The 15,994-nt window shown below is 57.5% G+C and overlaps 1 protein-coding gene across 2 annotated transcripts in view; it reads left to right on the top strand.

Moving 5' to 3' along the window:
• RGS3 (regulator of G protein signaling 3) overlaps positions 1–15,994 on the top strand; it is an 81,563-nt gene that overhangs the window by 43,689 nt on the left and 21,880 nt on the right. For both annotated transcript variants that reach the window (XM_058038003.1, XM_058038005.1), the window contains one exon: positions 9,916–10,038. In XM_058038003.1, coding sequence (XP_057893986.1) covers positions 9,916–10,038 — 123 coding nt within the window. The remainder of the gene's footprint in view (positions 1–9,915; positions 10,039–15,994) is intronic.

Here is a 15,994-nt window from a genome sequence, read left to right as displayed (position 1 = left end):
TTGAGAGGGGCTGGCTGTGCCCTGGGGACAGGGATTGCCCTGAGGGGCTGGCTGTGCCCTGGGGACAGGGATTGCCCTGCAGAGGGGCTGGCTGTGCTCTGGGGACAGGGATTGCCCTGAGGGGCTGGCTGTGCCCTGGGGACATGTTCAGGTTCCTGAGGGGGGGTCAGGACATCCTGGCTGCCCAGCCCGTGGCAGCTGGAAGGGATGAGGATGGATAGGGGCAGGATGTGTGAGCTCTCATGGCATTTTGGCGCCGTGTCACCCTCAGGGATCTCTCCCCATCGTGACCTGCTCCATCCCTGGCTCTGTGTGCCCTGAGCCTCTCCTGGCTCTGTCCCTGCTGCTGGCGGCCCAGCGGGGTTTGTGGCCGCTCTCAGCTGGGCTCCTGTCGCCCTGGGCTGGGCAGACACATCCATTGTGCTGCTGTGATGGGCTGGGAGGTCGGAGGAAGCTCTTGAGCTGCTGTTTGTTGCCCACAAATCATCTGCAATGAGCACTAATGGGTTTAGTGATGCTGAGAGCTGAGAGGAGCCCACGGGGCAGGGCTGCCACTGCCTTTGCTGCAGGAAGAGCTCTCTGCTGAAGCCTTGAGCTGCAGCCTCCTGCTATTGCTCATCTTGAGGGTTTCTGAGTAATATTCTGACCCATAAGGTCACAGATTTGCATTTGGATCTGACACATTACAAAACGAAAGTATGTTCTAATACCTGTGAGTTCCTTAATTTATTATAAACAAGAGAGAAAATTCCAACCTTCAGGAAGTGTCACAATAAAAGCTTCTGCTGCTCATCCTGTCTAATTGTGTGTAATAAATCACTGCACAGAGTTGGAACCCTGGGCAGTGTGGCTGTTTGCAGGCAGAGCTAGCAGGAGCTGCAGAGCCTGCTGTGGGTTCCAGCATGAAGGGTGTTTGTTTTACAGCCTCTGCAAGGTGAGAACTGCAGGGTTTGGAGATCCTGAGTGAACATGGACCTGGTTCTGGAGGGGCACTTGGCATGCTGGAAAGGCTGAATGTAGAATGGGATTGGAAAGGATGTGAGAGCAGAGGGAGGCTCTGCACTCAGCTGTCCCCTGTGGGGTTTGGTTCCTTCTGGTGGCTGTGATGGCCTCAGCACAGACATGAGCCAGGATTTTGGAGGTGGAGGTGGCACCTTTACATCTCAGGAATGCCTGAGTGTGTACCTGGGATCACAGAGTCCCAGAAGAGCCAAGGCAGGGGCACCTGGAGCAGGTGGCACAGGAAGGTGTCCAGGTGGGTTTGGGATGTCTCCAGAGAGGGACACCCGACACCCCACACCCTCCCTGGGCAGCTGTTCCAGAGCTCTGCCACCCTCATGGAGAATTGCTCTTCCTCATGTTGGGTGGAATTCCTGGTGTTTCAGTTTATGGCCATTACAGCTCCTCTAATTTTCTATTTGCCAGCTGAAATGTTAAAAACTCCTGGCAGAGCACTGAGGCCTGCCCTGGGCCATCTTTCTTTTCAGGATTTCAAATCCAAAGAGCACAGTCTGAAGCTGAACAGCCCCTGCCTGTGACAGCCTCTGGCTGATTTGGGCACTGCAAGACCTGGCACAGGGGTGCCCAGAGCAGCTGTGGCTGCCCCTGCTTCCCTGGCAGTGCCCAAGTGTTGGATGGGGCTTGGAACAACCTGGGACAGTGGGAGGTGTCCCTGCCATGGCAGGGGGTGGAATAGGATGAGCTTTAAGGTCCTTTCCAACCCAAACCAGTCTGGGTTTCTGGGATTCAGTGTGGACCCACATTTCTGCACCCCTCAGGATTTGGGATGTGGGAGTTTGTCTGCATTTTCCCCATTCCCTGCAGGACACACACCCCTCATGGGACGTGTACAAGCTGTCAGCAGGGAATGTTTGCTGCCTGCTGGGAATGGGCAGCCTCAGAGGGAGCTGTGTGGAGCTGTGAGTGTGCTCCAGGGCTGCATTCACACCCTTCCCTGCTCCGGAAATATCCTGCTGAGAGGAAACTGCAGGTCAGGGGTTTAATGCATTGTTACAAGTGTTTGATTCCAGACCAACATGTTCAGACCAAATCGACTTAAAACCAAACAGCTCAGTAAGTTTTTCCTTTGAAAAGCACTGGCAATTTTGATCTTTTTCTTTTTTTTTTTTTCCTCTGGAAGTTTTCATCTGCAGACACAGGAGTTTGTCTTGGGAAACAGAAAATCCTTCCAGCAGCAACTCCTTGTGCTGCTGTGGTGAGCACTGGTCCAGAGCTGAGCAAATTGATGCTGTGACTCTGTGCCTGAGCTGGCTTTGCCTTGGACATGCCCATCCTGCATGGGAGAGCCTCTGGACAAGTGCCAGTGAAATGCCACCGTCCCCCACCTTGGCCATCAGAGAATCCCACACTGGTTTGGCTTGGGAGGGACTTTAAAGATCATCTTGTCCCAGCCCTGCCATGGCCATGGATGGCACTCACTGGGCAGGGCTTGGACACTGCCAGGGATCCACAGCTGCTCAGCAGCCTGGCTCTGTGTGGGCACATCCCTGCTCCTGTTCCCACCCTCAGCTGTACCCAGGGGATGCTTTGGACAAATGGATCACAGAATGCTGTAGCCTGTGTACTGTGCCTCTCTCCATCCATGGCCCAGCTGATTCCACAGCAGCTTTCATTTCCCAAGGTGTTCTCTGCTCTCTGGGTGCCCTTTGGGATGTGGCATTGTCCCAAAGGGAGGAGTCAGGGAGAGCCCAGGTTCTGTCCCCAAACAGCAAATCTGAATGCTGGGAAAAGCAATTTACTGATGGCACCGAGGACGAGTCTCAGGGACACTCTGGCAGATTTTAAACACCTGGGTAATTTGGAGCTGGCTGTTCTGGACACATCATCAGCAGAGTTTGCAAGGAGCATTTTGGGCACTGTCTGGGCAGACCTAGAGGGCACTTGGGCAGATGGTTTGGTGATAGGCAGAGGGCAAAAGGGCAGGGCTGGGGTGACATCAAAGCTAGGAGCCCAAGCTGAGGGGAATTTGGATGGGTTGGACTTGATGATCTTATAGGTCTCTTCCAGCCTTGAATTTCTGTGATTTTGTGATTCTGTGAATTTGTTCAGTGAGAAGGGAGTGGAGGTGAGCCTTTGTGTGGGAAATGGGCTGTGTGCTCTGCTGGAATTGTATCTCGGTTTCCTCTCACTCACAAGAGGACAGGAGAGGATGCTTGTCAGGTTTGTGGCTGTAATCTGTGTGATCAGCTTGTCCTGCACAGGGGAAGGATCCCCTGGGCTGTGGGGGAGGCACTGCAGGCAGGGCTGGGATCACTCAGGCAGGGCTGCAGGGGCTGGGATCATTCCCAGGCCAGAGACAGCCTGGAGACTCCTTGCTCTCACCACTTCTGTGACATGAATATTGTGAGAGAACAGAATTGTTCACCTCTGTTCCCATCCTGTTCAGGGGAAGGGGGACTCCCTGTGCTCCATTCTGCTGCTGGTGGCCAGGAGATGTCACCCAATGAAAAATCCTTTCCTGCTCTCTGGCATTGCCTTTGTTTCCTCCATGGCTCCTTTCCGGGATGCTGGAGAGGTTCCCCAAGCCTTGAGCCACCCCTGAGAGCTGGACACTGAGTCCCTCTGCCATGTCACACTCACAGCAGCAGCTGAACTCATTCCTGAACTGAGCTTTTCCCCCTCCAAAGGCCCTCAGGTCCCAGCCCCTGCATTTGTCTGGGTGGTGCTGAGCAGTCCCAGCTGCAGCTGCAGGGAGGCAAGGTCAGAGCAGTTCCAGCCTGTGGAGAAGCCCCTCTGGGGATGCTGTGACATGAGCCCACGTGCAGATTGCCCCAGATGCTGAGGTGTTCCACTCTGCCCAACCCAGCATCCCACGGCAGCCCCAGGTTCCAGTGCAATGTCCCCCTGGCCCTGCTGTCTCCTGGGATGTCCCTGGAACTGGGACACCATGGCAGTGGCTGTGGAGCTGGGACATGGCAGTGGCTCTGGAGCTGGGACATGGCAGTGGCTCTGGAGCTGGGACATGGCAGTGGCTCTGGAGCTGGGACACCATGGCAGTGGCTCTGGAGCTGGGACATGGCAGTGGCTCTGGAGCTGGGACACCACGGCAGTGGCTCTGGAGCTGGGACATGGCAGTGGCACTGGAGCTGGGACACCCATGGCAGTGGCTCTGGAGCTGGGACACCCATGGCAGTGGCTCTGGAACTGGGACACCATGGCAGTGGCTCTGGAGCTGGGACATGGCAGTGGCTCTGCAGCTGGGACACCATGGCAGTGGCTCTGGAGCTGGGGCACCCATGGCAGTGGCTCTGGAGCTGGGACATGGCAGTGGCTCTGGAGCTGGGGCACCCATGGCAGTGGCTCTGGAGCTGGGACACCATGGCAGTGGCTCTGGAGCTGGGACATGGCAGTGGCTCTGCAGCTGGGACACCCATGGCAGTGGCTCTGGAGCTGGGACACCCATGGCAGTGGCTGTGGAGCTGGGACATGGCAGTGGCTCTGGAGCTGGGACACCATGGCAGTGGCTCTGGAGCTGGGGCCAGGCTGCTGCTCTGTGCAGACAGACCCTGGGCTTCCCCTCTTGGCCTGGGGGCTTTCCTTGGCTCAGATGTTGGGTGATACCATGGCAGAAACCCCAGGCTGGCACAACCCAGAGCCTGGGCACTGCCAGCTCCTGGGCACTGCCAGCTCCCAGCTCAGGGCTCCTCAGCAGAGCAGGGAGTGCTGGTGTCCCAGCTGGAGGAGCAGATAAACAGGGACACTCTGCTCTCCTGGTTTTGTGCATCTTCACACAGCTCAGCCTGACCCTGAGTGTTGAGATAACAAAAAAAACCCAGGAGTTTTTCCCCCCCAACTTTAATTTTGGGGTAATTTCCCAGGTATTGGCAAAAAGAAGAGTTAATATGGTGCAGTTAGAGTGCTAGAGAGATTTTTAAAAGACCCAGACAGCACGGGGTGAGGATTCCAGAGGGCCCTGGTGCTGTTTGCACAGGCTGGAGCTCTCTGCCCATGGGGCTGTGCCAGGGAAGAGGCAGGGAAAGCTCTGGGGGAGCTCTGGGGCTGTGCTGGCCCTGGGTGGGTGAGGTTGGTGCTGCTGGGGCCACTCAGCTCTGAGAGGAAAGGATGTCTGCAGAGCAGGAAGGTGCTGGCCCTGCTCTCTGTTTGCTGTGTTTGAAGCGGGAGCTCTGTGCCTGGCTCCTCTCAGGGTTCCTGGGAAGGCTTTTACCTGATGAGCCACGTGAAGACAACTGCCTGGCCAGGAAAACAGCCCTGTGTCCTCACTGGCTGCTCCACAGGGGGTGGAAAAGGTTCTTCAGGCTGATTTTCCTCTTGGAGGTTTAACAGAGAACCCCAGAGTAACAGAATGGTTTGGGCTGGACCTCAGAGCTCATCTTGTTCCAGCCCTGCCATGGCCAGGATGCCTCTCCCTGGGTCAGGTTGTTCAGGGTCCTGTCCAGCCTGGCCTTGGACACTTCCAGGGATGTGGCATCCACACCCCCAGGCTGTGCCACCATCTGTGTTCCCAAAAACAAGACCCAGAGCAGAGCCATGCAGGGACTGTTGTGTCCTGCCAGTGTTACCTCCATGCACATCCTCTCCTGCAGCACCCCTGGCACCTTTTGGGCATCCTAGCTCTAGCAGGGCCCCTGCTGTTAGTGCCAGGGTTTGTTTTTTGGGCCTCACCAGTGTGCCCAGCAGTCCAAAATGCACAGGAAGAGCCCTGGTCCCCCCCACTCCCCCAGCAGGGAGCAAACAGAACTTTCTCAGCAGCCCTTGGTTGGTGGAGCATGAAGTCAGCAGGCAGCAGTGCCCTGTTTTGTGCACAGGATATTCCCAGGGCTGGCTGTTTCTCCCTGGGAAGGTTTGCTCTGTGATTTGGAGCCATTGTAGTCTGGAGCAGTTTCCGAGGTACTTCCCCTCTGGGATCTCTGCTGCCCTTGGCCAGGACCCAACCCTGAGCCTTGGAGGGCAGGGCTGGGCTGGGAGCCTGTCCCCAAAGCACCCTGCCACCAGCCTGGGGACAGAGCCCGGGGAAGGAGCACCAGAGCATCCCTGCATCTGTGAGCAGCTGGGGCTGCCCCTGGACCCCTGGCAGTGCCCAAGGCCAGGCTGGGCAGGGCTGGGAGCAGCCTGGGACAGTGGGAGGTGTCCCTGCCATGGCAGGGGTGGCACTGGATGGGCTTTAGGGCCCCTTGCACCTCAAACCAGTCTGTGATTGTGTGACATCACCCCTCCCTCCCAGCCTGGGAATGTGTCCCTCACTCAGCCAGGACAGACAGTGGTGTGAGAACAGCCCTGGGCTCTGCTGGGCACTGAGCTCAGGGCACCAGAGGTGTCAGACTGAGTCTGGCTCCTCATCCCTGTGGTGTCTCAGCTTTGCAGTGTCACACAGAGCCCCAGTGTGTGCTGGGCCCTGCACAGAGGGGTGTCTGCAGTCAGGGGCTCGGGGTGTGGGGTCTGGGGGCTCCTGCCATTCTCTGGGGCTCCTCTCATGATTTATGGGCTGCAGAGTGCACAGCCCCTCCTTGTGTGCTGTCTGCTGGGGTAGGCAGGAGCTCTGCATGGCCAGACCTGTCCCTGGCTGCTGTGGGGTTGGGTCCCAGCCTGGGGGAGCTGTTCCCATGGAGCAGGAGGAACTTCTCCTTGGCTGTGGCAGGGCCTGGCTGGGGCTGGTGCTGGCTTGGGCCATTCTCTGCAGTACCTGCTGTGTTCTGCTGCTCTCCCTCGGGCAGTGTGGGGAGCTGGGACTGCCCTGAGCACACAGCACCTGCAATAACATGTTTGTCACTGTGGGAAGGCAGGCAGAAAGCCACTGGCAGCCACTCCAGTCGCTGCCTTTATCTGGTGGCAAAGGCCCCCTTCACACCATCTGCATCCTCCTTTCCCAGCCCTGGAGATCAAACCCTGTTTTCTCTCTGTAAATATTGGCAGGCCAGCAGCAGCCTCCCTGAAGGAAAACAATCAGGGGAGACTGTTCCCAGCTCCCAGGGCAGCGTGTGCAGGCACAGCTCCCTGAGCCCTCCCCAGCCTCCCCTGGGTGGGCAGCTCAGCACCCAGCCTGGACCAGGCTCCAGGGACACGAGTTTTATCCCAAATAACACCCAACCCTTCATCTGGCTGCATCCCAAAGGGCTTTGCCTGGGTTTGGAAGCAGCTGTGGGTGCTCAGCCCCTGCAGGCTGGGCTTTCCCCAGTCCAGGTGAAGCTTTTGGGCAAGCAGGTTGATGGGAGAGGGAAAACCAGAGCTCTTTCCTTGGGAAATGCACATTGGAGAGGTTAAATGTCACTGTGGTGCATTTACGTTGGACAAATGCAATTTTGGCTGTTCATGTGCCCCCTCAGCCTTGCCCACAGTACCTGGCACACACTTTGGGCTGGTTGCCTTTCCCTGAGCTCTGGAGCAGAGGGAATTGTGCTCTCCTGGCTGTGCCACTCCTGGGTGGCCGAGGCTGGGGAGCCTGCAGCAGCTCAGGGGGAGCAGGGGGAGCAGGGGACACTTTGCTCCCAGCAGCCAGCAGGAGCTGAGCCTGGCTGAGTGCTAAATTCAATCAAAGAGATGGGCTGTAATTGAATCAGGGAGGGGCTCAGGGCTGGGCTAGGTGAGCTCTGTGTCTGTCACAGCCAGGGCACAGAGATGTCCTTGGAGCTGCTTTGAGCCTGGCTGCAGGGGAGCCACGGGAGCTTGGCAGGGCTGGGGGTGTGCAGCAATTCCAGCACCAGGGTGGGCTCCTCACAGCTCCCCAGGGCTTTGGGGCTCTGCTGAGCTCCTGCTTTGTTCTCTTCTGACCACAGGTGTGGGGCAGGGGAGTGCCAGCCTGGATTCCATCCCAGCAAAGGGTGCCCATCCTCCCCTCTAAAGTGGGAATGATTCCTAGGGATGAGTGGGTGTCACAGTGGTGCAGCCTGGCGACCTGCTGGTGTGGGACTGGGACAGACTGGGACATCCAGGATGGGGAAAACTCACTGTGACACTCCAGGGATGCTCTGAGCATCACTGCCACCCAGGATCTGGGGGCAAGGGGGAGCCCCACCACTTCCTGTCCCTGAATCCCAAACCTCTGCTCATTCCCATTGTGCTCAGGAAGCCTGAGAAGGAATTTTCAGTGTTAAAACCTGTAGGAATAAGTGTGGGGATGTCCAGGCATAAGAAAGCTCAAACTTTCTCCTTCATGGAAGTCTCCTTGCAGGGGCAAGGACTGAGCCAGAGCCCTCTTTCCCAGGAGGTGATGTGGGAGCTTGGTTTATTTACCACTTCAGGGGATTTTGGATGGAACATGAATGAATTCCCATCCAATGCAAACACTGATTTAAATGGTGTGACTAAAGAGCATTTCCCCTTCTGGCTGTGTTATGTCTCTGGAGTCACAAAGCTGCAGGTTCTCTCTGACCTTTCTGGGAAAAACCAGCTACTGGGGACCTGCCCTTCTGGAAGGAAATTCTGGGGGGAAAGGAAAGGTCTTTTTTATGGCCCTTAGTGAACGATTCTTTTTCCTTTCTTTGCAGTCTGTCCTAAAGTTGTGCTTTGATTTTTTTTTTCTTTTCCCCCTCTGGCCACTTAAGGAGATGATCCAACCTTGGGCATTTCTGGACCCTTTATAAAGTGAAACGTGCAAAATCCCAGCAGGCAGCAGATGTTATAATGCTTAATTTTTAGCATGAGAGATAAGCAGTTGAAGGGCTGGGAGACAGCTGCTGAAGGGACTTGGTCAAAAAGTTCCTTAAGTGAGTGAGATTTGGCCCAAAGAAAACCTGTCCAAGAGGAACAGAAGGTGTGTGCAGGGAAGGGCACAAGAGGAGGTGGGCTCAGCTGGGATGACTTCTCATCATTTCTCTTAATTCCTTCCTTGTTGCATGTTGCTAACAGACAGTGTGTGACCAGAGCTGGAGCTTCATCCCCACATTCATCCTGGTGAGGAGCAGGACAGGGAGGCTGAAGTTTATCCCCAGGTTCATCCTGGTGTTCAGTGAGGAGCAGGATGGGGAGGCTGCTGTGAAGTTTATCCCTAAATCGTGGTCCTGGTGTTCAGTGAGGAGCAGGATGGGGAAGATGCTGTGAAGTTTATCCTTAAATCGTGGTCCTGGTGTTCAGTGAGGAGCAGGATGGGGAAGATGCTGTGAAGTTTATCCTTAAATCGTGATCCTGGTGTTCAGTGAGGAGCAGGATGGGGAAGATGCTGTGAAGTTTATTCCCAAATTCATCCTGTTCAGTGAGGAGCAGGATGGGGAAGATGCTGTGAAGTTTATTCCCAAATTCATCCTGTTCAGTGAGGAGCAGGATGGGGAGGCTGCTCTGGAGTTTATCCCCAAATTCTGATCCTGGTGTTCATGAGGAGTAGGATGGGGAGGCTGCTCTGGAGTTTATCCCCAAATTCATCCTGGTGTTTAGTGAGGAGCAGGATGGGGAGGATGCGGTGAAGCGTACCCCCAAATTGATCCTGGTGTTCAGTGAGGAGCAGGACAGCAAGGCTGCTCTGGATTTTATCCCCAAATTCATCCTGATGTTAAACAAGGAATAGGATGGGGGCTGCTCTGAAGTTTACCCCCAGATTCATCCTGGTGTTCAGTGAGCAGCAGGACAGTGAGGCTGCTCTGGAGCTTCCCTGAGCTCTTCCTCCCAGCCCCACCCAGCCCAAAGGCTCTCGTTCTCACCAGTTCATGCTCTGGTGCCTCATTAATGTTTGCATATGGCAAAGAGCAATTTCCACCCTCGGTTTCCCCTGCAGTGGCACAGGGTGCAGGACTGCCTGTGCTCTGCCCATGGAAGCTCCCCTGCAGCACTCTCCCTGTCCCTGGAGGGAGCTGATCTCCAGTGCCTTTGCCTCTCCTGTGCCCAGGGCGCAGGACAGGGCTCAGAGCTGTCCCCTGCTCTGCCGTGCTGTGTGGGGACAGAGGAGTTTGCAGGGCCTGTGACACACAGCTAATGACCTTCTCCCTGCCTGTGTTTCCTTTACGTCAGAAGTCGGAGTGCTTATTAAGTTTGGAGGCTTACTCCCAGGAGCAGAAGAAGAGGATCTGCTGGTGTCTGGCTGAGAACATCACCAAGCAGCAACATCCGGCAGCGGCTCCTACGGAGAGCAAGGTAAGAGAGCCACGGGAGCTGGGGATTCCTGCCTGGAGCACGGCAGGCTCTGCCTCTGGGGGGCTTTGTCAGGGATGCTCCTGCCAGGAGGGTGTGCAGGAGGCTCTTTGTTTGCCAGGTGAGCAGGGAGTTTGTGTTCAGGCACTGCTGTGTCTGCAGCTTCCTGCCCTGCCTGGGGAGCAGTGGCTGCAATTGCATCTGCTGGCTGGAGCTGAGGCAGGCTGGGCTGACACCTCCCAGCATCTGCATTTGGATATTTGGACAGCTGAGGCTCCAGCCTGCTCTGAGAGCTCGCCTCTGGGGCAGGATGGAGAACAGAGGGAGAGGTTCAAGCTGGGATCTCTGGGTGCTGATGTAAAGGCTGTGGTGATGGGGGCACTGGGGCAGAGATTTGCCCCTTCTGTGCCCTTGGGTGGGCTCAGGTGTTTGATTCTGACCCCACAGATGTGCTCCATGCACAGAGGGCTTGTTTGGGCAGTGCTGTTTTTCATGCCCAGCAAGGCAGCCCCAGCACTTTTCCCACACTGAGGAGCTTCAGCCTGGCCCGGGAGCGCTGTCTCAGCAGCTCTGGCACAGAAATGTGTGTGAGCAGGGCTCTGAGGCTCTGCCTGCCCTCTGTGGGTGCAGTGAACACCCTAAACCACTTCCTCTGGGGCCAGGGCTGCCCCACACACAGAGCTGTGTGGGACAGTGGCACTCTCTGCTGGGTCCTGTTGTGTCCTGGGGGCTGGGTTTGGATTGCTGGAGAGCAACACTGCTGTGGGAGAGGAGAAACCCCTGGAGGGTGGCACTGCTCTGGGAGAGGAGAAACCCCTGGAGGGTGACACTGCTGTGGGAGAGGAGAAACCCCTGGAGGGTGGCACTGCTCTGGGAGAGGAGAAACCCCTGGAGGGTGACACTGCTGTGGGAGAGGAGAAACCCCTGTGTGGGATGTTTGAGGAGCTTTAAGTGCTGCAGATGAAGATTTTGGGGGTAAAATGCCCGGATCCCTCCCTTGGCTGGTGTAGGGTGGTGGAGCAGCTTCTGGCCCATGTTCCTGCCCCGTGTGGGTGCCTGTCCCCATGTGGGTGGGTGCCTGTCCCTGTGTGGGTGCCTGTCCCCATGTGAGTGCCTGTCCCTGTGTAAGTCCCTGTCCCCGTGTGGTGGCTGTCCCTTGCTGGCCCAGGGCGGGTGGCTGTCCCCGTGTGGGTCTCTGTCCCCGTGTTGGTGGCTGTCTCTGTGTGGTTCTCTGTCCCTGTGTGGGTCCCTGTGTTGGTGGCTGTCCCCTGCCGGCCCAGGCCGGTGGCTGTCCCCCTCTGGGTCCCTGTCCCCGTGTTGGTGCTGTCCCCGTGTGGGTTCCTGTCCCCTGCCGGTCCAGGCCGGGTCCCTGTCCCCGTGTGAGTCCCTGTCCCCTGCTGGCCCAGGCTAGGTGGCTGACCCCGTGTGGGTGGGTGCCTGTCCCCTCCCCGTGTTGGTGTCTGTCCCCTGCCGGCCCAGGCCGGGTCCCCGTCCCTGTGTGAGTCCCTGTCCCCTGCCGGCCCAGGCCAGGTGGCTGTCCCCGTGTGGGTCCCTGTCCCCATGTTGGTGGCTGTCCCCTGCTGGCCCAGGCCGGGTGGCTGTCCCCGTGTGGGTCCCTGTCCCCATGTTGGTGGCTGTCCCCTGCTGTCCCCGTGTGGGTGGCTGTCCCCTCCCGGTGTGGGTGGCTGTCCCCTGCCGGCCCAGGCCGGTGGCTCCTCCCGCCGCCGCGGCCCGGCCCGGCCCGGCCGGCGCTGCCCGGCCCCGCTCCCGGCGCTGTGGCTGCGGCTCCGCAGCTCCCAAAGTGGGTCAGCACAAACAGCTCCGCAGGAGACACAGCCTCCGGATTCCTTTTCCTGCACGTTTCAGGCAGACTAAAATAGCAACAGCAGCGCGCAAAGCCTGAGAACCTCGTTACCAGGCCGAGCTCCCGCTCTGCGGGTGCCCCGGGCCGCTGGTGCACACAGGTGACAGCTCGGCCACTTCTGCTGGCCCTGGGGCACCCGGCTGGCACTGGGCCCTGCTGGAACCCACTGATTCCAGCTCTGTGCTGGGCTGGCTGTGATCCTGCCTCGGGCTGGGGATCAGCCAGGGTGGAGCTGTGCAGGGACATTTCCAATCTGAGCATCTCAAAGGGGCATCTTGGGGCTCCGTCCTGGCAGGAGCTCTGGGCTCTGGGGCTTTCAGGGCATGGGGCTGTTTGCCCTGCCCAGCCCATGGCAGGGTGTGGGGCTCTGCTCCCTGAGCTCTGGAAGGAGCCTGGCCACTGGGCAGGTGAAAAAGTGCTCCGGAGGACATCACATCTCTTTCAAAAGCTTTTCTGTGCCTCAGTAGCCAGGAGGGTGTTCTTTGGGTGCTGTGGAGAGCCATCATGGGCCCTCCAAAGTCGTGACAAAGGGGGTTTGTCTTGGCTTGCCAAAGCTGATGGAAATCCCACTGCTGGGGTGTGGGGCCAGGAGGGAGAAAAGGAGTGTGACAGCAACTACCAGGCACTGTAAATTGAGTTTAAAGCATCATTTCTGTCCCAGCAAGGTGTAAAGAGCCCAGGATGCAATTTTAAAGCAAACCTGGTGTAAAATGCAAGAAGGAGCAGTGAAGTGCAGGAAGGAGATCCTGAGGGGACAGGGAGGGTGCTTGGGGCAGGGTGGGCACACAGGGCTGGGCAGGAGCCTGAGCTGGGAGAGCTGCAGCTGGGGCTGTGTCCAGGCTGGTTTCTCAGGATAGACCTCTCTGGGGATGCCAGAGCAGTGGGAGACAGGAGCTGGGAAAATCAGCTGCTTCTTGCAAGGGAGAACTGATCCATTAGCTTGGCGTACCGGTCATTTGATACTAGGGCTATTCAGGGAAAAAGCCCAGTGTCTGTGCTCTGTGAACAGACAAATTAAGCTGGAAATATCAGCCTGGCCAGGAATCTGATTTGCAAAGCCTTCAAAACTGCTGCAGCTCAGCAAGAGGCAGCTCATTTTGCTGTGGCCACAGTCTGGCCAAGGGGATGTGGGCTTTGCTGTGGGGTGGGGATGAAGGGCCAGCACAGCCCATGTGCCATGTGCCAGCTGTGTGCTGGAGGCAGGAAAAGGGACACTGTCCGAGCACAGAGCAGCTCCTCAGGAGCCTCCATGGCTGCAACCTTCAAGCTGTGCAGATATCAGACAGATTTGGGGCTTTGGGGTGGTGCCTCCTGTTTTTCAAGGCCCCCCTGAGCTCTCCTGGGCAGGGCAGCACTAAGGGCAGGGAGGTGGCTCAGGGCCAGGCTCTGCAGAGCTGGCAGTGCCTCTGGCAGTGCCCCTGGCAGTGTCCCCAGGGAGGATGGTGTCAGGCCAGGAGGATGAGCCCTGCAGGGGCTGTGTTGGCAGTGCTGCTGTCAGAGCTGGGTTTGGAGCAAAGCTGTTGATTTCTGGGGGACTTGAGCAAATGCAGCATCTGCTTCTGGAGATGGAGGAAGGGACATCCATGAGGGATGCAGCTGTGATGGTCCAGCCCTGCTCCCAGTGGGCTTTTCCTGCCAGAGTCAGGGCAGGTGGAGCTCTGGGGACAGCGTGGCTGTTGTGGTCCAGCTGTCTGTCCCTGGTGTCCGATGTCAGTGTCAGGGATGTGCTGCAAATGGGGCTCTGCTTTCACTGTAAGACTTGGCTGGACTCCCCTGAGCTGCAAACCCACCCAGGTGGCTGCGGCAGCTCAGGAATTGCCCTGTGGGGATTTTCTGCACCTGCAGAGCCTTCCCCCTGTCATACTTGTGCCCAGGTCTGCTCTGGATGCTGCCCCTGCCCTGTGACTGTGCTGAGTCCCTCTAAAACACATCCCCATCTTGGAGCAAACCTTCCCCTCTGGGGCTGTGAGGAGCCTGGAGGCTGTCTGGGGCTGCCAGGAACCACAGCCTCGGCAATGAGATTACAGAGGAGCAGCTTTGTGCTTTAACTGCGTTAACCCTGGCTCGGGTGCTGACCATCAGCGCTGGGCTCCCCTCACATTGCTGCACCAGCTGGGGAGATTCAGCCTGGCTGAAGGGAGAGAGGGCAAATGCAGAGAGCAGGGGCAGGGCAGGCACTGGGCTGGGGCTGCTCCAGCTGCTGTGGCTGCCAGGGAAAAGCTCCACACACAGCAAACACCCCCTATGTGTGATGGAAAAGCTCCACACACAGCAAACCCCTGTGTGTGATAGTAAAGCTCCACACACACCAAACCCCTGTGTGTGATAGTAAACCTCCATACACAGCAAACCCCTGTGTGTGATGGAAAAGCTCCACACACAGCAAACCCCCCCTGTGTGTGACGGACCTGCTGCCACCGTCTGATTCTCACTGCTTGTTTCTTTGTGTCTTCCACACTCAGAACGGCTGATTACTCTTCCCTTCTGGCTCCGTGACCTGAGATTACCTCGGAGATGATGGCTGGCTGTATCTGAGAGATGCAGATTATCCTTAAGCTAAATAATTACGGACACTCGGTGGCGTGGACTTTGGGAGTCCAGGACGGGTGCTCCCCTTGTTTCCCGAGGGCGGTGGTGGATGCTCAGCGCTTTCCCAGCCCTGCTGGGAGCAGCGTGGATGACCCGGCCCCTCCTGGCAGCGCTGGCTCCGGTGCTGGGAATGAGCGGCGGGGGGACCGGCCCCTTCCTGGCCGTGCCTTGCTCAGGAAGGGCAGGGCTGTTTCTCTCACTTATTTACAACGTGCTTGACAAGTGCGAGTAAATGAGCTGTCGGCAAAAGCAAACAGTGTGTGATGGAGGGCTGATTGAAACCAGGGCTGGGAGGGCACCTGCGGCTGCTTCAGTGGGGGTCACCCCTCTCCTGTCCCACCCCCTGCCTCCTCTTCCTCACCCCGAGCACCCCACCCTGCTCTCCCCCCACAATCCCTGCTCCTGGGCACCCCCTGTCCCAGTAAATCCCTTCTCCTTGCACTGGGGCATCTCCTGGCCCTCAGTGCACAGTCCAGCACCAGGTTCTGGGGTGTGACAAATACTTGGGGACAAGTGTGGACAGCCCCGTTCCTCCCTGTGTCTCTGAGCAGTTTAGCTAGAGTGTGATCAGCTCTTTCATGGGGAAGGAGGGGAGGATTTTGTATCTTCTGATTTTGTTTCTGGCCAAAGTCTTCTCATTTTGGACTGGGAACCTGCTGCCCCATGGGTGCCAGCTGCTCCAGGGGGTTCTGCTCATCTGCTGCTGTGGGGCAGGACATGGCCAAGGGTGCAGGAAAACTGGAGCTTCACCAGAGCCTTTCCTGCCACACACCAACACGAGAGGCTGGCCAAGGCTGAGCACAGCACAGCAGGACCTGGAGGGCCAACCTGAACCTGGCCATACCCTCTGAGCACCTAACTGTGCTGTCAGGGGGCTCAAAGAGGGGAGAAACCTTGAGGGTGATTCTGCCCCAGTGAGGGACAAAGGATCAGCTGGCAGCACGTGCAGCCAGGTCACAAAAACAAAGTCTTCTTCCACTGTTCCACCAGCAGCTCTCATCCTGGACTGGGGAAACTCATTGCTAAGGACAGCCAAAGGCTCCATGGATCTGTGAGGATGTGGGACCAGAGATGCTCTTCCTCTCTGAGTCAGGCTCCAGTGCACTTAAAATCTGGAGGAAGCTGTCCCTCCTTAAACAGTCATGGAGCTACAGACTGGTTTGGGTTGGAAGGAATCTTTAAAATCGTCTGCCGTGGACAGAGACACCTTCCACTATCCCAAGTTACTCCAGCCCCATACAGCCTGGCCTGGGACACTTCCAGGGATCCAGGGGCAGCCACAGCTGCTCTGGGCACCGTGTGCCAGGGCCTGCCCACCTCTATAGTAAAGAATTTTTTCCTAATATCTGACCTAACCCTGCCATCCTTCATCTTAAGGCCATTCCCTTTGTCCTGTCACTTCAGGCCCTTGTCCAAAGTCCCTCTCCAGCTCTCCTGGAACCCCTTTAAACACAGGAAGGGGTTCTAAGTTCTCCCCAGAACCTTCTCTACTCCAGGCTGAGCAGC

Source organism: Melospiza georgiana, chromosome 20, assembly GCF_028018845.1.
Source record: "Melospiza georgiana isolate bMelGeo1 chromosome 20, bMelGeo1.pri, whole genome shotgun sequence".
NCBI lineage: Eukaryota > Metazoa > Chordata > Aves > Passeriformes > Passerellidae > Melospiza > Melospiza georgiana.
The sequence above is the reverse complement of the archived record's forward strand: the minus strand, read 5'-3'. Positions and strand labels throughout refer to the sequence as shown.